Source organism: Ooceraea biroi, chromosome 5, assembly GCF_003672135.1.
Source record: "Ooceraea biroi isolate clonal line C1 chromosome 5, Obir_v5.4, whole genome shotgun sequence".
Taxonomy (NCBI): domain Eukaryota; kingdom Metazoa; phylum Arthropoda; class Insecta; order Hymenoptera; family Formicidae; genus Ooceraea; species Ooceraea biroi.
In genome coordinates this window covers 1,368,399-1,392,304 of record NC_039510.1, presented here as the reverse complement: position 1 = coordinate 1,392,304, position 23,906 = coordinate 1,368,399, and the positions used below count along the sequence as shown (strand labels likewise).

The 23,906-nt window shown below is 47.9% G+C and overlaps 1 protein-coding gene across 1 annotated transcript in view; it reads left to right on the top strand.

Moving 5' to 3' along the window:
* Nucleotides 1–3,866: 3,866 nt before the first annotated feature.
* LOC105287028 (transcription factor SOX-5) overlaps nt 3,867–23,906 on the top strand; it is a 41,706-nt gene continuing 21,666 nt past the window's right edge. Inside the window, exons 1-3 of the mRNA XM_026969590.1 lie at nt 3,867–3,892; nt 8,758–9,525; nt 16,433–16,652. Coding sequence (XP_026825391.1) covers nt 3,867–3,892; nt 8,758–9,525; nt 16,433–16,652 — 1,014 coding nt within the window. The remainder of the gene's footprint in view (nt 3,893–8,757; nt 9,526–16,432; nt 16,653–23,906) is intronic.

Sequence of the window (23,906 nt, the reverse complement as noted above, 5' to 3'; positions counted from 1 at the left end):
TAAGCGGAGACAGTACAAGATTTCGTCTCGCGGAAATGCAAAGAAAGTGCGAAGCGGCTACTCACCGGTGAAAGGTCGAACGTATTTGCGACTGTCCGCGTCTTCCTGGGATTCATGCAGCGTTATCGCGGGTATTTCTTTATTGGCACCTAGAACTCGCTATTCGTTGATAATGCTTCTTCGATGCACGAGCCTAGATATCAAATGATAGCGAATTTGGCGCGAGCGTTCGTTCCTTCTCGCCCCACTCCTCCTCCGAGTGGCCAAGTTCGGTGGCCATTGCTACTCTTAATTAAGTCATGATATTAATCACGACAGCTTATAGCGCGCCGCACTGGTGGATTAACAAATTCGACTTTGCGCAAAAATTCATGAATGTATTAATTCCATTGAAGATTAATAATGCGTACATTCATTTGACTGGAACATTAATTTTAATATTCAAATTTGACTTCTGACAAAGTTTTAGAGCGATGTAACGGGATGTAATAAAACAACCTGAGAACTTATTGAAGAAAATGGTGCGATTCATATGTTACGCGACTGTTTTCCATTTGCTTGCGTTAAATCACCGCGCGATAAGGGGTTTGTCTTCGACTCGTTGTTTTGACGCATTTAATTAATGCGTAACGATTAAAAGTCCAGCGATATGACTTTGCCTATCTGCCCGGATGTCAATTGTAACCTGCTTCACACAGAATTCATCCATTGAAAAATATTTCAGATGCAAATTTTTTTCACGAATCTAAAAAGTGATTTGTTTTTAGACAATATTCCACACACCTGAAAGGTAACATCGTTAAGATCATAAAACTGTGAAAGATCGGATCTGCACGTTCCTTCGCTCGTCTTTTTATATCATCTGCTCGTTCTATAAATACAAATTTCGGACTTTTGTCGCGTACGGCCTTCCCTCCTCCCCCTATTTCTCATCATAATATCCACTCCGGCGCGTTCTTAGCTTTACCGGGCGTGGAGTTTTATATTACCATACTTCAGAGCACGGAAGGCGCGAGAGTCCCGTAGATAAAAGCGTGTCTCGCAAGAGAGGAGCAATGAAAAAGAAAAAAAGGAGAGAAAATTCGCGGCGAGAGGCGGAGAGTGCTGAGAGGCGACGACATCGTCGTCGTCGTCGTCGTCGACGACATCGTCATCGTCGGCGGCGGCAGCCGCGGCGGAAGAGAGAGGCTCCGGAAATAGTAAGAAGTATTAGAGCAACCGCGAGGTCGGAGAGGCAGCCCTCCTCGTCCTCCTCCCGGAGTTCCGCTGATAACGTATTCTAGGTAGAAGGGGCAACGAGAGGAGCAGGAGGAAGCAGAAGAAGAAGAGGAGACCCAAAGAAGATTGCTTTCACAGAGCGCGGCCACGGCGCAACGCGGAGGGTGGCAGGGCGGGAGGGAGGGAAGCAGGGCGAGGCGGGCGTCACGTTGTCGCTGCCTCCGTGAATATGTTCCGGCTTACTCGCACGGGCCTCTGCGCGCCGTTTGTGAGGGTGAGGAGGAGGAAGAAGAAGAAGAAGAACGGGAGGATCGCCTCGTGCTCAAGGAGGACTTGACTATTCCCAGGACAAGCCAGCCAGCACTAAACCACTCCCTGGTCGGGGTAGTGGTGATACTGGGTGACGGTGGGCCCCGTGGCACCCCCGCGCGCGGACGAGCGTCGGTCCGCGCCCGCTCATACATAAACAAGAGATCGGCCGAGAGGTGGCATCAAAAGAAGAGACGCTGCGGTACCGGGACTCCATTATGTAGAGCGTATCCCACGCTGGTTCTACAAAGAATACTAACGACACGAGAGCGGTATCGCGCTCTTTCAGGACGTCCAAGACTTTCCTCGCGTTCCTCGACTGACTTTCCCTGCGTGCACGCGATCGCCGCTTGGGGATGACTATCGATACTCGGATGCTGCAGACAGATTGTTGCTATTTTTCTATTATCTTGAGCAATTTCTCGACGCCTAGAATGACGTTGATGTCTTGTGCAGATAGTATCACGTTATCATTGATTAATTAAGCTTATTCATCTTCAGTCTCCATCTTGCCTCATTGTTCAGTGGGAAATCCGCGCTGATATAACAGGAATGACGAAATCGGGATATTGTAATGCCGGCACTATCAGCACCGTGGCCTGAATTGTGTAGTAATCCGACAGGGTTTTGTTTACGACGAAAGAGTTTGCGCGGCGGGTAACGCGCGTATAGTATCTCTCTTACGATAACTTCCGAAAATGTATGAAAAGTAGATAACGAAAAACAGAAGGCGGTCGGCCGTACATTAATGGCCTCTTATCACTATTGTACATTTGAGCCGTACGGCTCGCAGGCTAGCGGTAATATAAAAATTCGTCAATAGCGCGTATCTCCTTTCCTCGCGGCGTATCGTATATACAAGCGACGCCTGGACGACTTAATTATAACGCTCCCGGTCCTCCGCCGGCCGTCCCTCCACCGAGAGCCGATATAATGAGTTCTTATGTGCCACGTCGCGTAATTACGGCCCTCTTTTGTTCGCTTCTGTTTAACGAGAATTAAATATCATACTTTGACCGGCGATCGATTGCGTCCCCTTGGCTTGCTTCTTATGAACGGTTCCTGCTGATAAAATTCCGGTAAAGAATTGCGCGGTTCGTCATATTATTCACAAAAATCATCCGGATTGTAAAATATGGTTTCTAATCCTGATAATATAGCAAAGAAGAGAGAGTATCATTATCGATACCTCGACTGATTGACATTTGTTTTATATGCATAATTCTCATAATGATTTGGTTATATATGTACATCTTGAATGTCTCAAATTTTCTGTTCTGCATTAGAAAATCGGAATTAAATCGCGATAGCATTTTTTTATTCGGATTATCTTAAGCTGCCTTCATATAAAATATTTTGTCAAATTGTATATTATTATGCACGATCGCGATGTTCTTGCTTGAATTGCCTACGATTTTCGTGACTTGGGAAGTACCGTTATTCAAAAATGTTTTCTCGGCTGTTTCTCACACTGGACCACTCGAAACAGGCCCCTCTCGTGCGTCCTATTTGCGTGCGTGCTGACGGAAGTCGTAGCTTGCGGTATCGGGCCAACTTTCCCACCCCGAAACGCCACCCCTGCCCTGCTACTTGAACCCGAACAGATGCCACATCTTCCCCCCAAAAAAAGCCCCGGGTACCTATTGTGCCAGTAATAGAAAGTCAAGCGTCAGCTCACACGCTTTTACGTGTCGGTACATGAACGTGCGACCCTTAGCTACTTGCTTCGATAATAGGTAATTGCCTCGGTAATTCAATCAGATCCGCAAAACGATCGGATCGTCAAAATCTTGCCATCTCGTTTGAGTGAATCGCGCGCGCGCGCCATTACATTCAATAACTAGATCGCGTACATGTTAGTGGGAAAACGGGATGCAATACCGGAAATGCACACGCATGAACCGTTATCGAACGCTCGCTAACGCTAATCTAATGCATTAATACATGCGTTAAATTGTGTCAGTGCGTTTTTCCGATCGATCGACAACACCACGCCTGCTTCTTCCGTCTTGAATTTGAGATAGAATACATAGAAACCTCATTTGCACTCGAGTTGCTGCGACAATTGCATCGTATCGTTGTGTCGATGACTTTTTTAAAAGGGAGAATATGAGGACACCGACGTACGCGTTTTGCAAAGGTAACCATCCGGAGCATGTCGTACATGTCGCGATACAAAGATAGAATTTTAAATATAGCCATAACGCCGGTTTCAATGTCTGTGTACGTGAGTATATGAGAGCGTATGTGTGTGTGTCTGCAGCAAATGTAATAACCGGGATGTACGACCTTTCTTCCGATAAGCGCGTTCTCCCGATTGAACGTGCACTAATACAGGCATGGATAATTTGTATCGGGCTCTTCGGTGAGTTTATTACACGCGTCTAGAATGGCGTAACTTTACGACATGCGCGTGATAGTCACAGTTAGATTAATTGCAGCGCTATTAAGTCACAATACGGCCGGCCAGTCATCATGAGGGTTTCGGTTGTCACCGATGCGATATTTCGCACGGTGAAAACATTTCGCGCGTAAGTCGAATGACAAGTACAAAATTTTTATGGACCAGACGCTAAGCTGTGCGCGAGGAACTTTAACGCGAGGAACTCTCATTCCGCGACGACCTTATCAGTAATTTTCCGCGATAACGAAATGCCTGACATATTAGAATTGAATTAAAGCGCGACTTTCCGCCGGAGAATCGCGTCGACGATGGAATCATCGTCAATTTATAATAATCGCCGCGCGCGCAAAATCGAGAGGAAGAGAGCGAGCGGGTGAGAAAAGAAACGCGCTTGCGTAATTACACATCTCACGAACTTGATGAGTCAGTATCTGAATGAATGGATATCGCACGGATGCAAGGGAGAAAGATAAAAACTCTTCGGGAGAACCGTGAGGAGAAAGAATTCGCCGTCGATTTATCGCGTTCGTGATTGCTCGTGATTCGTCGACTCGCTATCATTGAGTATAATGCGCAAAGTATGCGCGTGTTCGCCAATGCGAACTTTGAACCGCGCTCGACCGATTATTTTTTCGGCACTCACTCATTACGAGCCCAAGGGGTCGCGGTCTCGCTCGAGGATCCGGATCTCGCGCTCCGGCCGAACTTCCGATTTTCACGCGAACAAACGCGATTCTCCCGCGGTCTGTTCCTTTCCGGACGCTGAAATCGGACGTGTTGCAGCATCCGCGCGAGAGGGATAACACGATGATTCGCGCGAGTTCCTGCACTGTCACCGTGGCTCGAACGGATCGCCCTCGCCTTGCTTGTGAACTCAGTCGGCCGGACACGATGGCATCTGGCGGTTAAAAATATTTCTTCCACGCGGACGTGCCGCAGGCAGACGCGTGCTTTTTGTTCGGTCTCTCTTCGAGCGACGCGGCGGGGCGAGGCGAGGCGAGGCGAGGCTCTATAGTCGTGAATCTGTGCGCTTCGCGAAGTAATTATGCCGGTCGGGAAGTCTAGGGACAGAAATACTTCGCGTACCGAGAGCAACAACGAAGAGGAGTCGTGTCGACGACGACGGTGACGACGATGGCAACGGCGACGCCGGCACCGGCGCGCATACGCGTCCACCTAGACTCGTACAATGTCGACGTGTAGACAATAGAAATAGAAAACCGGCGCGATAAACTGGTACATTTGGCTAGCAGGAGGTGGAGGCGCAGAAAAGGGAGAGCCGCGGACTATGTCGGAGAGATTTCTCCACAGCCGGCACGCCAGACGTGTTTTCGCGCGCTGACCGATCACGGATTAACCGTCTCACGCGTGAGCATACCTGTGCATCTGCGATACGAATATTAGCTTATGAATATTAACATCGAAAAATATAGCCGCGAGTCTTTTTTACTCGTTGCAAGTTTACTGATTTTGAAAAGATTGTTAACGATCTTCAGCTATTCTTTCATCTTTTCTTCCTGAGCTCTTTGCAGCGATTTTTTTCATTATCGATAAAAATAGCAATAAAAGAATGCAATTTTTAGTCTTCCTTATCAGCTGGTAAATACGTAAATACGTGACTTAATATGTGCGCGTGTTCAAATAACAAAGGCGTATCAAAATCCCCACAGATCGAATTCTTGGACCAGAAACTTGGCGTTCCCCGTTATCTTAAGCACGGGGTCACACGGCGAGCGCGATGGACGTGTGTGTTTCGGCAGAGTTATAAGAAGGTCGGCTTGCCAGTTAAGAAGCGGCACATGTGGTCCAGCATGGAGAGCCTCCGAGTCAATCCCGATCCATCGTTGCTCCGATCTCGCGCGTCGCATCTTGGGGTTAAACGCACAGCACGTGATCAATGTGCGATCAGTGATCCGCGCGTGCACGAATCCCCCTCGCGGATGGTATCGCGCGAGTACGCGCGATGCAGGAAGCTGCAGGAGGCTGCGTGTGCAACGCACGTACATTGTGTTGCAATGTGTAGCATTATGTTATATGCGTACGCGCGCGACGCAGTTACTGCCCTCCCGCGTTATCGGCATCCCCGCCATCCGCCTCCTCCCGGGTGTTTTTTTGTGCGATTTGCATAATAGGCCGCGGTAACGCGCGGTATCGCGCCGCGAGCGGAGGGACCGACGTAATGATGCTGACCTTCCTGATATTACAGCGAAGCCTCATTTCGCGACATGGTGTCTCGGCACGCGCGAATCCAGGGCGGCCAGCCACTCGCCTCTCCTTTTTCCCTCCTGAACTTTCAATCTGTAATTTTTCTGAAACATTCTATGCGCGACGCTCCTTCGACCACGACGAGGATCAGGTGGAGATTTTAAACAAGTTTTCACGATTAAGGATCGCGTTAATCGAATGTTAATACTAAGGGAGGTTAGTACTGTTAAGGATATATCATATTCATACTACATTTTTTCTCAGAGATATTCGTAAATCGTCTGTAAATCGAAGAAATAGCACGCTGCTCCGGCTAGAATAGGACAGTAGCTGCATATACAAAACTTGCAAGAAAATACGGGAAAATTCGTGTAAATTTTTGTTGGAGCAAGAAGATACTGGACAAAGTGCTAATTAATTGATGTAATAATATATTAATTTTAATTGCGGTTTACGAGTTTATTGGAGTCTCACGCAATGCGTAATACGGTATATCGTTCAATAATAATTCTCTGTGTGTAACGCTAATTCGCATTTCCAGAGATCCAATCGATCGATCTCTATATTGCAATGAAGAATCACACATGCACACACATACACGCAGCTATCCCCGCAGCAGCCTTACGTAACTCATCTCTCATACAAATATTATCTTTATCTTCGCAAATATTATTTCTGTCGCGAATTCACTCGCGGAAACGAAAACCAACTTGCGTCTTTATTTCGGCCGGCAGAACAATCTCGTTTAAAACTTCCTGGTATCTTTTGCTATTAATCGCGAGAAACACTAATTTACTAATATTTTTCAACGTTACTTCGTTAAAAATTAATTTCATTGACTTTGAAGGATTAAGCGACGGATTAATTTACGAACGTAATTACAGATGCAATGTGTAATCACGTTGTGTTATATGTAATCTGCATCTCGAAGGGCTAATCGGCGGATCAATCCGTATGTATGGGGAAGGATCGCGCGGATCCTTCTCGAGCGATCTTTATACGCCCGGAGCGCATCGCACAAATATTATCTTCATCCACGCGATAGAGTTAGCGTCCGCTAACAGCGATGGCCGATGACAGCTGCGGTGTCATTATATATTTCATAACTTTATGATACATCGCACTCTCTCGCGCGTTCCGAGAAGATGCGCGCGCGCGCGCTGCATTCTCGGCGCCGTAAATCGTTCTCCATTATGCGACTAACAAATGTCCGCGTAACGCGCCGTAATAAATCTCCCCTCCCCATGTAATTATGCACATCACAGGGGACGATTCTGAACGCAATGCGACGTGCAAAGCGCGGCCGCTTGCCTTCCCGGCTTGAAAAGCCGTGCACGTCTAAAAGTCATTACCCCTGACACATTATGCGCGATGCACTTCACCGTTGCGCGTCAGTCAGTCCTGAGAAATATGGGTCAAACGTGTTTAATGGCCGGGACCGTTGACGCATCGGCCAAAACACGCAATTCCATCACGAAAGGAATTAATGTACGTATCGCTCGCTCGATACAATTTACTGGTACCAGTGCGAAAATCGAGGTAGACGCTGATCCCGAGCAAGAAGGAAGAGTTCATTCTCGTTTATCAAGAAAATCGCTTGCGGGGGAAGCAGAAGATATTTCCGCGAAAAAAGTTGCATTGCGTGAAAAAAGTTGACCGAAACGTGATTAAGCATTTTTCATTGAGGCCTCACCACCGATCAACGAAAACGCGATTTGCAGGCCGCGTGCGCTCGTTCCTGACCTCGCAACCTCGCTCGCGGATGATAATCGGCCAACGTAGCCTTTTCTCTTTCTTTTCTCATTCTCTTTCTCTCGTACATTCTCTTACTGGCTTTCATTATTTTTTTCTCTCTCTCTTTCTCTCCTTATGTCTCTCTCTCCGTTTCGCCGTGCCTTCCGCGCGTTCTCGTTCGCTCGATTAATGGAATCTCGTACGATTAATGGTGAAAGAGTTGCGACACTCCGCAACAATAATTCCCGCCTGATAATTGCGCCTCATTATTACGTCTTGCGGCCCGGTTATGTAACCGTTACTCCGATTGCTCGATTTGTTCGCACGTATCAGCGGCGGTGGCGGCGGATGGCAGACGGGCCGGTCGATCGCGCGATTTGGATTTAGATTTGGTAATTTGTCGACGGAAATGAATGGACGAACTTGGGCTAGTCCGTGTCTAAATTAACTCCGCGCCAGATGGCAGATAGTTTAGACGTCGCGCCCGCCCGGCGACGTCCGGCTGACGTAAGGAGCGACGTCGTGCCTCGCCGGGTCCCTCGTACAGCATCCTCCACCTGAGGACGTCGAGATTTAACCCCCTCATCCCACCGTGCCTCGAATCATCGAGCCAGACAAATTTGCAGTAAACTGCGCTCCGTAAACCGACATTCGGACGACATCAGGACGATCTCTTTATTCCACATAAAACTAAAGAAACGAGCGGTATCGCTGGACATATTCAAGAGATGCATCACGCCGATTATCCTCCCCCGCCCTTGCTCCTCCGTATACCACCCCCAAATTAGCGATGGACGAATTAACGCAAAGAGAAATAAAAAAGAAAAATGATACCGAAACAAACCCAGAACAACTGAGCTCAGGATCTCGTTACGCTTGTGTTGCAGACTGAGGATGTCCTCAAAGAGGAAGTCGCCACCAACGAAGCTATCGGAGGGCGGGGGCGGTGCGGGTACAGTGGCAGGGGCCAACGAGGAGGAGGAAGACACTACCTCGCCGGTGGCCGGTCCCGGTGCGGGCGAGGCTGCCGTCGTCGTCGTCGGTGAGGAGGGCGCCGCCACCCCCGTCGACATCGAGGAGTGCTACTCGCATCAGCGAGGCGGCGAGTGCGAGTCGTCCGGCTGTTCCTCGCCGGCGACGACCAGCGAGCCGGATCTGCGCGACTCGCCGTCACCCTCGTTGAATTCCCTGCGGACCGCCAAGCGACAGAGGTTGCTGTACCTGTCCAGCCAGGAGACCCTCACCCCGTATCATCCTCATCACCATCACCACCATCACCATCACCATCACCATCACCACACGAATACGTCGTCGTCGTCGGGCGGCGTAGTGGAACCGGCGAGTTCCTCGGAGTGCGGCTCGCCGCCCACCCTCCTCTCTGTCGACACCTACTACTCCCATCATCCCCATCACAACAACAACAACAACACCGTAACGCAAAACAACAACAACAACGGCAGCGGCACCGCCGCTGCCGGTAGCAAGAGGTCCATGGACGACGTTCTGAAAAGGCTGACGTGCAAGATGAATAGCGAGTCCCTGTCGATCCAGGACGACACCACTACTACTACCACCACCAACACCACCACCACCATTAATACCAGGCGGACGTCACCGCCGCTCTCCTCCACGCCGACTGGCCACAATGCGCATAGGTTAGTCCAGGTGATATCAAGTGCTGAGGTGGAGGGTTCAAGAGATGCGGACAAATACGACTGTTTAATGGGATCTTTCATATTTCGCGCGGTCTTAAATTGCTCGAACGGGATTCAAGAAAATAATTCAAGCAGACTTTCAAGCAAGCATTCAAGCAGAGATAAAGTCTTCGGTTTCCCCGTTATATTCGCTGAAACTAATGCATTCGGACAGTAATTAGCTCACTCTTACAAGAGAAGAGGAAAGAAATTCGATACTATATTTCGATACTATAATCTGAGGATCACGCAATTTGTTTCTTTTGAGAATCTCGTTACTGTTATCGCACCGGGGCTCTCAGTGATTTCGGGACTCCCTTCCGTTTGATATCGGCCCGGCTGCCGTTAACGCGTCCAGGAAATATCCTCTGAATGGCGATATGACGGGAAATGAGGATAGCTCGCTCGGTGAGAATCTCTTTCCATTTTCGCGATCGTTTCGAGTTCGCGACGATTAGTGTAATCCGGATTAGCGGCATGTCTCGATAAGCAGCTCTTACGTAACTGGCTGTGCTATGTTAATTATTCCGCGACCGATCGACATTGTAATACAGTGCACTACACTGTTGCAATATCTGCCTCATAATGCGCCACCGTGTCGCCGAGGTTATCATGTGGCTCTCCCGCTTTATATAACTGATTAATCTAATATAATAGAGAGAGAGAGATAGAGGTTTCTCAGAGGCAGATATGGCTTTTTGCAATTTCGTTGCGAACGGCACGACGGTTCTTGCTGCTACGGTTTATTTGTCACCCACCCCGCGTAATGAAAGCGTGCGCGACTACTTATTTGAATTTAATCTCGATTTTATAACGAGAAGCTAATTGCAAATCTCTCGGCGGATCGTTCTTTATTGATCAGTCGACTCGACACGATTATTATCGTTCAGAATTGCGATAAAAATTCGCTAGCTGCAAAACTATCACTTTGACGATAATAACAAAATCCCGCGGAGATCATACGGTATTAAAATTGTCTGTAAAATTCTCACATATTTTTAATGATGGAAAAATAAATTTATAAAGGGAGACTATGTAGTTTCGTTAAAAGAGACAGATTCTTCGAAGGAAATCCGTTGATGTAGTTTGTGAAATTATTAGTGCTCGAAAGCTTACAACGTGACGTTTTACATTCTTCACCGAGCGATGTTATCACCGGAAATCAAGTCGGCAGGTCATAATTTTGTTTTCTGAAAGAAAAGACCACTGTGTCGTTTTTTGCTTCACATTCTTAAGGCCTGGTATCTCGGATACGGTAACGCGCGACTAACGATCGGGCGGAGCCTAAAAGGGACTATTGTCTCGAAACCATAAGGCCAGCTTAGCACGGCCTCTTGAAATTGATCTCTATTACCATACACTCAGTTGACAATGACCAGCGACTCGAGAACAAGAACCAGCGGTCGCGATAAAACGTAGTTCAGCGATCGAGTGGAAAATGTAGGAAAGCAAGTTTCTGGTTTTCTTGTACATTTTAAAATGACCGGTTTTGCAATCGACCGGTAACTTATCTTTTATTTAATTTCGCACCATAGTTTTCCAAAGTCCGTTAAGAATTTCGCAATTTATATCTACGTTCTTAATAATCTCTTTTTCTGCACTCGAGTTGCGAAAAATCTGGTTATGAAATGATCGAACGAAAGCTTGTCGATCTCTCGTAATTAACGATCTGCATCGATTACTGTTCTCCATACAGTTTTTATCGGTGCACATTTATTTTTGTCGTGATTCCGCAATTCCTAAATCGTGCTAATTGAGGGATATTGTAAAGAGAGAGAGAGAGAGAGAGAGAGAGAGAATCAAGGAAATCTTTGCGACATGTTGCGACACAAACGGACCTATATCGCATTGTAATAATCGCTTTACTCGCAGATAATAAGGTTTGTCAATGAATTCATTCGTGTCGATTACCACAATAATGATAATGACTACGACGAAACATTTATGATACAGCAAAGTATTTTTCCTCTCTTCCGACAAATCGCACGCGTACAATGTATGCAAAATCGTATGCCATTAATATCGCCATTAAACCCGTCTGAACGCGTGTCACTAATTGCGATCTTTATACACGTCACGACTAGCCAGCCATTAGAAAAATCACAGTTTTTCGTTTCGCGATCGATTCCAATCGCAATCCAATACATCATATTAATCGCATATTATTTATTTTTTTTGTTCTTTGGACTCTGTTGTAACTCGCGCGAGAAGTAAATCCGCAAGCATCATCCAAGCGATTCGTGCCGGACAACATCTGGCGAGATTACATTGCACGACAATACTTGCGACAATACGGGGTAACAGAATCTGCCGCAAAAAGTGTCTTACAGACGGTGCAACGCTGCAAAAGTTTTACGTTTTCGCGGCGGAGTCATTGAGAGAGCGAACGAGTGAACTTGGCAGCGTAGAACTGTACCAGCCCGTTGCGGCCCACATCGGGCCGACAGCCGGCCAAGATTCTTCAAAAATTCAGCCAACAGTACAACTTGTACTTACGCTTGACGTTCGTCCTCTTTTTGGAGCGCGCTCAAGTCCAAGTAACGCGGACTCGCTTCGAAAATACAACGGCACGCGGCGTGCACGACGTTGTTGTCGCGATACGATCACATAACGGTCGCATAATAGCGTAATACGTTCCTAATAAAGTATAATGCAACAGTGTGGCACACTTAATTGTTTACTTGACGCACAACCTGAAGCCGAAGAGGCAACATTTATTCAATATATAGAATATAACTGATTCCCGATTTATCATTTTTACTGTTCACGACCAACCTCCGATTGTTATCAATTTATATTTCATGAATTAAGAACATATGTATCAACTTTATACTTACAGTTCTGGCGGCGGTAGGTGAGAGGTGAGAGACCGAAGGGTCCGAGGCCGTTCTAAAATTCGCGCGCGAGCGTCGGGTGTGCAGACAACTGGTACCCAATAACATTGTTACATAAAGTGTCGCTCGCGATCCGCACGTGGCATATATGCACCACTGACGTATCACGTGCGAATCGTATTATTACGGGCGCAGAGACGGCATTCGGCACTAATATACTTGTGTACTAGCGAGTGACGAGCGAGTAGAGTTGTAGGATGGACGAAAATATCAGGCGTGCACACGCATTAGCTCTCGGCTATTCTAAAGATAGTCGATATCGGATAAAAAGCCGCGCGAGTAACCGTGGTATTATATGGACCGGCGATAACTCCGATACGTAAAAAAAAAGAGAGAGAGCGAGAGAACATCTCTGGCGCGCGATGGGGTTTGGTGACGGACGGATTAACGACGTCGAGCAGAGAGAAAAAGAACCGTGCTCGACGATCGGCTTAATGGCGTAACGTTATTCGAGCACGGGCGAGCGATGTTGCTGGAAAACGCGTGGCATGAATTCTTTCGATATCGAAATTCAAAAGCACGGCACATTAAGTGTATGTACGTGCGCGTTTGAGCTCACTTGAAGTCTCGTGTTTGATAGCTCGCTCGCTAAATGCTTCTACTTTGCTGCAAATAAAGGTTACAAAAATAACGGAGGTGCGCATCAAAACTTTCAATAATTTAATGTAACTCGCGATGGGCGCGAAATAGCGTAGGGTCGTAAACAAAATTATCGCTCATTTTTTTCGGTAAGAAAAAAGCATTCTTTCCTAATTTAAGACGCCATTAATTGTTGTTTCAAGCGCAGTTACTCGACGCTGCTAACTTCACGCGTATGGGTCACCATCACGGTCCTTTCTCGCGCCTAAATTCTAGGAAGTCATCTTCTATCTTTTTATCTTCGCTTCAAATTGCTCGAGCACGCAAGTCTCATTCGTCGTGTGTTTCGGTTGTAGGATCGGAGGGAATAATACGAAAAAGCTCACGAAAATGACTCACCGGTCGTAGAAAATCAGCAGCTGGTTGTCACTCGTTCTCTCTCCTTCTCTTCCTGGAAGCTCCTTTGTCCTCATCGATACACTGGACTGCACACTCACACTTGCACTCCCGAATAATGCCCGACAGGCGAGACATAATGCACATTAATATCACTCGCGAATGCGCTGCTCCAATATTAACACATAACACCCGCGTAATCGCGACTAGACCGATTCGCCGACTTAAAACGATCGCGAGATTCACATTTCGGCACTCCGCGACGCGAAAATATCGATTGTCCTTGGCGGCAGTCATGACGGACCCGTGCATACCGAGCGTAAGGCGCGCGGATAACCAAAATGGACGACTCCTCTTGATTACTCCAGCATTCATTCATAGATTCGCCTCGAGGCGATCCGTTGTCGAAATTCCGCACCTGTCCGCGTTTCCGAATGACTGATAATGCAGGCGCGTCTTTGGCGACACTTGCGGCGAACCCGTACACACCTTGACGAGGTCTCGCGAAAAAAGCGGACGACAATTTTTTCTGATGGCTCCGTTTTGTTCGTTCGGATTCTCCAAATTCGACGAAGACGCGAGGTTGTGTTACCCGCCGCCGATCACTGGACCAAATCACAATGCAGCGATTGTCGTGTGAATTATTATATCGATTATATCGATATTACAATATCGAGATGATTATTCGGACTCGCGTTCGCGTTTTCGAGCGACGTGAAGTTGCAGACTACGAAATGCGCGTCCTTGCGGGTAGCCATGTAGGACCCGTACGTACCCGAAAGAACCGATGAGTATTGTAGCCGTGTTGCAAAACCGACGATCTCTCTTTCGATCACTTTGACGTTCTGCCGCTGTGTTGTCGACGCTTCTCGATGTCCAACGAACGTTGAACGAGGTGATCCTGCGAAACACGCGGATCGGAGTGCGAAAGGCGTCTCGACAGGTGAGACCGGCTGGTCAATAATACTCCAAAAGACGCGTTAATCACGATCGCGACGGTGCATTAACGCACCGAGACGATCGGAGTCGTTGAAGTCGGCACTTTCGACATTTGTTCGTACGCGTAATTCACCGAGGACGAGTAAAACCGACGCGAAAACGCGGAGCCGTTTCTCTCTCTCTCTCTCTCTTTCATTAATGATAAATTATGTTTGAGTCTATTTGGAAATATGCTGCCTTTTTGAAAATATTAACCGGAATGTGTGTGTCTATGCATTGCATTTATCATACATGTATATCTCTCTTCAATTAATTGCTACCAATCGAATTGTAAATTAACATTTCCACAAAAAATTGAAAGAGTAACAGCATCCTTACTACGCAGTCATCTCAGTAATAGGATTATAATATATGTAGCTAATTGTTTCTTATCTCGCAATAGAAATGTACGATTCGTGCGTGAACTTGCGTCACACGTATCTAATTATTGATTATTATTTTTAATGTAATAATTAAATGTTTTTGATAAAGTGTCACTGTAAACTGCATAAAAATCCCGCGAGTTCTAGGTCAGTACAGGCTGCAAAAATCTTTTTACTCTCTTAGTGACTTTATCTGATCTGTGTGATTCAATTTATGATACAAGCATACACGTAGGAAGCAGCACAAAAGAGACGAGGCGGCCATTTATCTTGGCTTGCTCATGAAACGAAGCCCCCCACAAATGCCTTATGCAGCTTGCGACAATAATAACAGGGGCAGCTGCTTTTTATTTCCCTGTAGCCGGTAAGCGTGAACGAAATCTGTCGCCGGGTCATTATCGAGCTAGAGAAAATCCGAGTGGAATTAAGGCCTTTCGCGAAGCCGGATGTGCGCTTTCGTTGGCTGTCGACTGAACGGGATAGGCTTAAATGCTCGGGGAGTATTCAAATATCACGGGCCGTCTGGCTCCAACGAATGCTCCTCAAATTAAACTAAAGAGTAAACGTTTAATTTAATATTTTATACACTTTTTTCTGTTCTGATGTGTAACGAGATGAATCTCTTCCTCTCTCTCTCTTTCTCTCTCGTCGAACGAAGCTTGAAAGCACGTTACGTATATAAATAAATATGTAGACACATATTTTATTTATTCATCTTTTTCTTTCTCGTTCTTTTCCACCTACACGATTTGTATAATAAATTATATATATTATCATATATAAAATTACGCTGTCGTGCTGAGCATTATGCAATATTCTTTTACAATATTAGAACTCTATCTCTCGTTGCTGCTCGCGTGCCATTCATATAACGTAGCTTCAATCATTGACCCTGTAACGCCACGACAAACCCTGCTGAAGCCCGCCGGCTGACGTTGCTCTAGATTTCTGCATAGCGCGGGCTTTCTCGTTGTCAGCGTCGTGTCACCCTCGTCTTGTTCTCGGCAGCGCGGACTTTGTCTGCCTGGCGGTTCCACGGCACGGCACAATGGACCTGTATCACTTATTCGCGGTCCATTTTCCCTGGCATAAAGGCGCACAGGCTCCGGGCCGGTTCCGGCCGGGCGCTCGAGGGCCGGGATTCGGGTGAGGGAACGGCGGGGGTGGGTTAATGGCAACCAGGGGGGTACCCCATCACGGACGCAAACACTCGCCCCGTCGTGATTGCGCGGCCGCGACCCATCTATTATTCACCTGGCTTCCAGCATCGCGCAGCAGCGACCGCTGCCATCCGTGACAACCTAATGCCCTGGAGAGTGTCTTCTTCTTTCTCGCTCGGCAGCCTCGGGAACGTCTTTGCGTCGACGGATATTCCTGGCCGTGCACGATCTCTCACCTCTCATCCGACTTTTCTTCTTTCATTTATTACTAATTCAAAAGCGTCGGTAATGATTATCGACAATAAATATTGCATAATAATTTATTATTTACGATAGATTGTACTTGTGTACGGTTATAGGATTCAATTTTAAAGTGCCTGCGACAATCGTGTTTCTCTACCATCTTTCTCTCTCCCTTCTAGTGTGATAGAATGAAATTGACTTTAAGTGATTTAAGTGATTTAATCGTGTGTTGCAGTGGAGGCGCAACCACCGTGGCGAATAACGTGGCGCTCTCGTCCCCGGATGCCGGAAGGATATCAAACACGGAGGCGCAAGTGCAGCAGGACGGCGTGGCGGCCCTTCACAGGGTCCTCTGCGGCGAGAGCGTGGCCGAGAAGGAGCGCCGGGTGTCGGAAATGATTCTACAGCTACAGCTGATCAGGGAGCAATTGTTGCAACAGCAGGATCAGCCGAAGGTGAGTACTTGTACTGCGCATATTGTAAGGCATTCGCAGACATTGAATTATATCGTGATGAATGATAAATATCCTGGATGTCTCAGCGTCATTTCTATTCATCTTTTTATCAACACGATTTAATATTAATAAAATCAGAGCATCGAAATAGATCTTGAGTTGCAAGTAATGGAAGAATTATCATCAGACAGTAAATTACGAAACGAATGACGCAATTATTAAAAAATGACAAATAAAACCAGAGAGTCTGAGACATCGAGCATATCGATTTATCGCGGAATATCGATTTATCGCACTCGACGAGGGGAAATCAGGGGACTCGAACGTTAAAGTTTGTTGCCGCGATGCATGTATATTACATCAGATAGGATTTCCCCATTGTGAGAGAAACAGGTGCATGAACCGGTCAACGTGTCCGATCGCACGATACGCGCATACGGAATACCCTTTACAATGAATGGAAAAAAGAAAAGCGAAACGCGTGTCGCGCGACCGCAACGGTGACGAAACGGAGAACGGAGATGGCGGAGATCGAGATCGAGCGCGGTGCGCCGATTTATAAATGGTGCATGCTGATCGACGAGAGAAAGTGCATCGATTAACGTGGAATTCTAATTAACGCGCGATCGGATCGCGGTCGCGAATAGTTCCGAGAAAAAAAATGAGAAGCTCGAGAGAAGTCTCCGCGGCGACCACGACTACGAGGACAACGATCGGTATGCCGTTACGACCAGTCTGATGCGTATCCGTTTGAGAGAGGAGGCACCGTGATAAAGCGAGGCACGCCGCGCGACCGGCGGCGTCTCCTCCAGCAGGATCGTAGAATAATTCATAATGTTCGCGGCGGTGTCTTTCCGCGAACGGCTGAAAAATTCCGCGCGCGTTCCTATTCCCCGTGCCATCCATCGGAATGCCGCGAGCTCATGTTCCTGCGCTCACAGGAGGGCAACAATGTTCCCGACAATGCAATGCATATCTGTCTCTCTCTCTCTCTCTCTCTCTCTCTTTCTCTCTCTCTCTCTCTCTCTCTCTCTCTCTATTTCTCTCCGTATTACCGTACTAATAGCGAGTCCGTTGCACCTCCGCGAGTAACAGTACACGTCTGATGCGGCTTCATCACGCCAGGGCGCGATTGGCGACCCGGCGCCGTCGTCGTCATCGAGCGCGAACGCGTCCCGGGCACAATGGGGGTCGCATTAGACTCGCGATTCCGCATATCGGATCCGATAGCCGACAGAGATTAGCATCGCCAACCGTCCCGTCCCGGCGACGATGACTCGATGATTCCGCGCAGGTCATCGCGTGGAGCTGCGGTGAAGCGCAATGCCGTCGCCGCAGCCACAGCTACAGCGCGCAGGAATCGCGGGAGACCGGAGGAACCTGTCTGCCCGCAAAAATGCGAGCGCGTGCAGATAATGCCCCGACGTGTATTACCGTTATTATGCCAGTCATTTACGTGCTGTGGAAATGCGATGTTTCTTCTTCCCCGATGTCCCGCTAAATTCGCCCGCTGGCGGAATTCTACGAGCGCGTTCGAGCAGATATCCGTCACATGCGTGCGCGCGGCCAGCAGCCGGAGGTCCGCATACCTGAACATGTGAAATACATGGATTCGGTAGCGGGGTAACGATAAATGCTCTGTGGCGTAAACAACAATCCCAAGACATCCCACCGGGAAGTTTCCGCGGGCGATCTGCCGCTATTCATACCGGCGAGGAAAGAGAACGATGGATGAGTCGTTGACACGTTTTCAATTACCCCGTTGCTCCGTCCGAGCAATGATGCAGCCGTAAGACATGAAAAGATACGTGGATGAGGAAGTTTCTCTGGTGCGTGTGTAGCTTTTTAGATAAACGTTCACTCGTAGAAATGCTCCGCTCTTTTAATTATGATCTGACTATAATGCTTTTATAGGCAAATCCTAACTTTCTAAAATGAATAACAATGGAATCTTTCTCTCTTCTTCTTAATTAATAAATTGCTCCAGAAAAGATTTTTGATTAATTGTCGTACGACGAGTTGTATGACGTCTGCTAAGATAAAGAGACAATTTTCGGGCACTCTAAGCGTAGTTTTGCGGGTGGATCTACCAGTTCTCCATTGCATAGCGAATTTACTATGCTTGAAAAACCAGCAATACGCCTGATAATTGATCATCACGTTATCAGGTCATATTTTTTCGATCATTCAGCATAGACAGATATCCAGTTCGCGAAAAGCTCTTTCACACGAGCGCGAGACAAATCCATCTTTGCAGGGACGTTTTCAGATGAAGTTTACCAGGGTGGAGAACAGTCCTCCCGTCCGCCATTTCATCGGCGCAGAATGAAAACGCGTTTTGTCGGCGGCGTTTGCGCGCCGGGCGCCCCGTCATAGTCGGTTGACGTTAAAGCGGAAGTGCAGCGGAGTCGTGGCGGACTGGAGGAAAATTGAGGGGAGGAGGGGGAAAGGAAGAAACAGAGAAAGCGGAAGATCGGTCAGGGGGGGAAAGAAAAGGAAGATAAACTTAGGAACGAGCACGTGAGAAAGAGATAGGTGAAGTAAAAAGGCGTCGCGAAAGACAGAGAGCCAAAGAGAGAACGAGAGAGAGAGACACAGAGAGAGAGAGAGAGAGGGGGGAGATACCAGAGAAAACGTAGGAGGAAGGCGGTAGTCTCGCTGTTCTCCTCCTCTTGGGTCGCGGAGGGCGTATAGTAATGTTCGAGTTGGCAGACTCGGGGTTGAGTGGGGAGAGGTCGTCTCTCCTTCTCCCTCTCTCTCTTGTATTTCTCCCTGTCTTCCCTCAATGTATAGACCTCTCTCTCTCTTTCTCTCTCTCTCCTTCTATCTGTCTCTCTTTCTCTATCTCTCTTCTTCCCTCTCTCTCTCCCTCTCTTCCTCTCTCTGTTTCCTTTCCACCTGTTATACGACGCCGTGCCATGCTGCGTTGGCACAGGTGTGCGCGATCGCATAGCCAGCGACAGAGACCGCGCGCCCTCGCCTCCTCGCTCTCCTCGCTCTCTAGTCTCCCACCTTCGTGCGATCTTTCTCTTCCACCTTTTCGTGCCTCTTTCTCTTTCTCCTCATTTCTTTTCCCCTCTCTTTTTCTCTCTTTATTCCACGCACTACCGGCCTGGTTGCCGTCTTTCCCGGCGAACACGAGCAAGCCGATCGCGCGTGGGCGGCGATGATCGCCTTCCCCTCTATCCTGAAGCGCTTTCACGGTCCTACCTGCACACGTTCGGTTGCTGCACCTGCAGCTACAGCAGGGATATACGGCGTCACGCCCAGTAGTTCGACCACGGGTCGACTTGCTGCCGCATACCGTGGATTTCCTCCCCCGCACATACCCTTTCCCCTTTCTGCCGGGGGCGACATCGACAACGAAACGATGGCGCGTTCGCCATACGTGTTGTCGATCGTTGTTCATCAACAGAACGGGATTTTCAGGAATGGGATACTAGGGAAGATAGTGAACGACGATGAACGTATGCTTCTTCTGCGTAAAACCTATCCTCGCGATCGGATACAATAGTCTGAGGAACTCTCGTTTCGCTTGGTCAAAGGGTGTACTCGCGACGAGTATATTCGCAGGCGTTCTCCTCGACGAATGAGAACCCGCGAGCGTACGCGAGGAGCAAAAATGATCTCTTTGCCGCGGACGCGTATGCATATGTATTTATCATATATGTATTTCTCTGAAATAAATTTTCGTTCCCCGTAAATTACTAGCCCGCCGAACGCGCGACGCAGCCGCGCGTGAAATTAGTGCATTAACACGTTTCACTGTGCTACTTTTATACAGTTTAATGAGAATTACGGTCACAGCGTATTACCGATGAAACGCGCGCACCGACCGCGCGCGAAAATCTTTGTGCACGATTTCAGATAAATTCCGAGGGGGGAGGATAAGGCAGAGGAAATCTGATTTTTCGATTATTCGGTTATCGGGACGAATTTGTCGCGGATCTACTCAACGATGCGTTCTGCTCTTTTGCAAAATTTTGTTAGTCCGCTTCACTCTCATCTTGCTGCACCGGTTTACATTACACGCCAATAAAAGCACGTTTTAAACGAGTTACCTTCGCTGTATGCATGCCTGGCAATGAGGCACGCTTCTAGAAACTACCCAAGAAAACTGAGCGACAGAAAACATGCAGCAGTAACCGTACCGATGAAAAGGAAAAATATCTCACGGCCGTGAGATGCATAATGACATAATTGTATTCGAAACATTCGAATAAATATATGATTATGTAAATGCTGATCGGCGCTTTTAATTATTGGCTTACGTGCACTGCTAAGCAGGTCTGTCGCGGAGCAACTAGTTTGCTAAATTCATTCATTCCGACCGATCGATCGGTAAAAAAATTATGCAAATGCAACAGTCAGCAAATATAGGACTCACCGCCGAGAAACTATGCGTCTCAACGTGCAACAATATTTGCGCCGACTCGTTGTATCAACACATGTTATATGATATTAGATTGTATCACGAGATACATTCACATGTGTGTGTTTTACACGCTTACACACGTGTATTTCCGCACGACAATATCGTTATTACGCGCGACAACATGGTCCACAAAGGCGGAGCGAAACCGTACATCCGTACAGGGGGGTCATCGCGCATCCAGGGACGACCGGGGTGAAGCGCGCGCGCCGCCGCCGCCACGCCGCGTTCTCTGTGTGCGCGTCCACGTCCGTTTGTCCATTTGCGTATCGGTCGGCGCTTTATGGGAATTAGCAGTGCATTGTGGGCCGCCGGTGGGCGGGCTGTGTGTGCACCGGTGCACGAGACGCGACCGCAGGCACGGCCACCCCCGCGAGCCTCCCGTTTGGCGGACGGGGATTGCGGGGATTGCGGCGAGATAGCCGAAGGGGATGACGAGAGATAAAGCGCGGGAAGTAAATAGAAAGAGAGAGAGAGGGAGGGAGAAAGAAAAAAATACAGAGAGAATGAGAGAGGCACAGGAGACACAACGGTTGCGGGCAGTGGAAATAAGAGAGAATTGACCCCCGAGGGGGGATGATTCTCTCTCTCTGTATACCGCTGTTTGTCAATACGCGAGCGATATGATCACCAAGTATAATCACCGGCGGACCCGAGAGAGTGCGCGCCGGGCTTTCTGTCAATAGAATGCTACTTTGTGACCTCCCGCGCGCCATCGGCTTCCGCCCGGTCTCTCTCGCCCCCTCGTCTCCTGTCAGCCGCCCTGCTGCACCCGCCGTCCCGCGACGCACCTCCCGCCGCTTATATATTGTATCAAACGCATCCGAGCGTCCGCCCTCCGGAGCGCACATCGTCCGCTCGTGAAATCCGTATCGACCACGAAGCGGGGTAACGCGCGGTACACGGATACATGGACATATCAGGACGCGCGTAGAAACGCGCACGCACGCGGGGTACCAACCACCCCGCGAAGGCCGGCGCGGAGGACGTTCCGTGTCGGCGAACAAAAGCGTGCCCTGCATATTGCGTAACGCGCGTTGTTGTTACCGCCACATGCACGCATCTTCGAGCGCGTCTGACTGAATTCTCCTTTTTCTCCTATTTCCTTTCTTCCTCTTTTCGCGCGCGAGTTCACCTCGCTCGCTCGCAGCTACAAAGGGAATCGCATGATGTAGCGGCCATTGCAATCGGAATATATACGTAGGGATGTGTGCGAGTGTGTGCATGCGCAAAAACAAGAAAATCGATGACAAAACCGTTAGCTAGTTGTGATTACGCGATAATTACAGAGCGCAGGCCATCTGCGCTACCCGTAATCAGCGGTTACAGACGGTAACGGAATTTTAACGGGCTGATTAGCTCGCATTTCATTATGTACCTCATTACATATCGCGTTAAGACAAAATAAAGTCGTAGCTTGCCGAGGGATTAATAAAATACCACACACGCGACACCGTTTTATTTCGAATCGATTATACGGAGAGAAAGGCGATTGTTGCTTCGAAAATGTCGCGCTCCATAAAAAGCGATTCGACTCGCTGATGAAATAAAGCGTCGCTGTAATAGTACGGCATACCTGCAAAAAACTGCAGCGCATTTGAAAAACGTCATGGAAAATGCTTTTAAACAGGATGTTACCAATGAGAAGTCGACTAGTGACATATTTACGATATATGTACATATATCGATAGATATCGATACGACAAATATTATATTTACGAGAAATGAGAAGGATTCGCGACACTTCTTTTTCCTCGCGCGGCGATTCAACCGATCACCCTCAACCCCCATCACTTCTGTCTTCTATCTATCTTTACCTACGTCTGACTCACTCCGGTTGATCCACTCTGCTTTCACTAACGAAGCCCCCGCAAAGTGTGCATTATCAGCGTGCCGCGTCATCGCAGCGATTTCTGCAGAGCGCGATTCGGTTTGCCGTTAAACCAGCTAAACGAACGCGGTGGCATTTCCACGCACCCTGCACCCCTCTTTTACAAGCGAGGAACATCGACTTGCGGACGCATCCGCGCGCGAACACCCATCTTCCTTCCGTTCGGTCGTTCCACCCACGTTCAGGGGTCGTCGTCGTCGTCGTCATCGCCGTTGAGCGGGAGACCTCGTTGCTGCTGTTGCTGCTGCGACAGCCCGACCGGTGTATCTTTTCAAGCGATCAAAGAATTACCGCACTCGAGCGGCAGGCCGACGGTGTTTGCCGTTTGATCGTGGTGCAACGACGCGTGACTTTGCACACTTCGACATTACCTGACACGGCGTCACGTCGCGCTTCAAGGCCGGCTTCGGACGTTTGTGCACCCCCGTAAGCAAGCTTGCAATTTGCGAGCCTATTCATCCCGGCGCGGACAGGTAGAACGCGCTTATTGTACTCGAGGAAAATCCCCTCGACACTCGGCGGAATATACGAGTAGCAAATTATACGAGAATATAATTGACTGGAAATAATGAAGAACGAAATAAAATGCCAAAAAAGGAAGAAGATACATTTATTACTATCTTTTTTAAGTGTCATATCGAACTTGTTTGGCTTATATTACATTACATATTTCATTTGGCTTATATACATTATGATTAAAAATATGATTTATTATAAATAAAATATATATAATATATTTTATAAAATATATTTATTTTAGATAGGGATTAGGGAATTTATAATATTTCCAACTATTAGCAAATATTGTATATTTTTTCGAAGCTTCTCGTTAGTTGCTCGCACACCGCTGTTTGATGTTACAGCGTGTTAACCATTAACGTATCTCTCATACCTGTTCCTTCCTTCCTTCCTTCATCTGCCGCCCCCATTT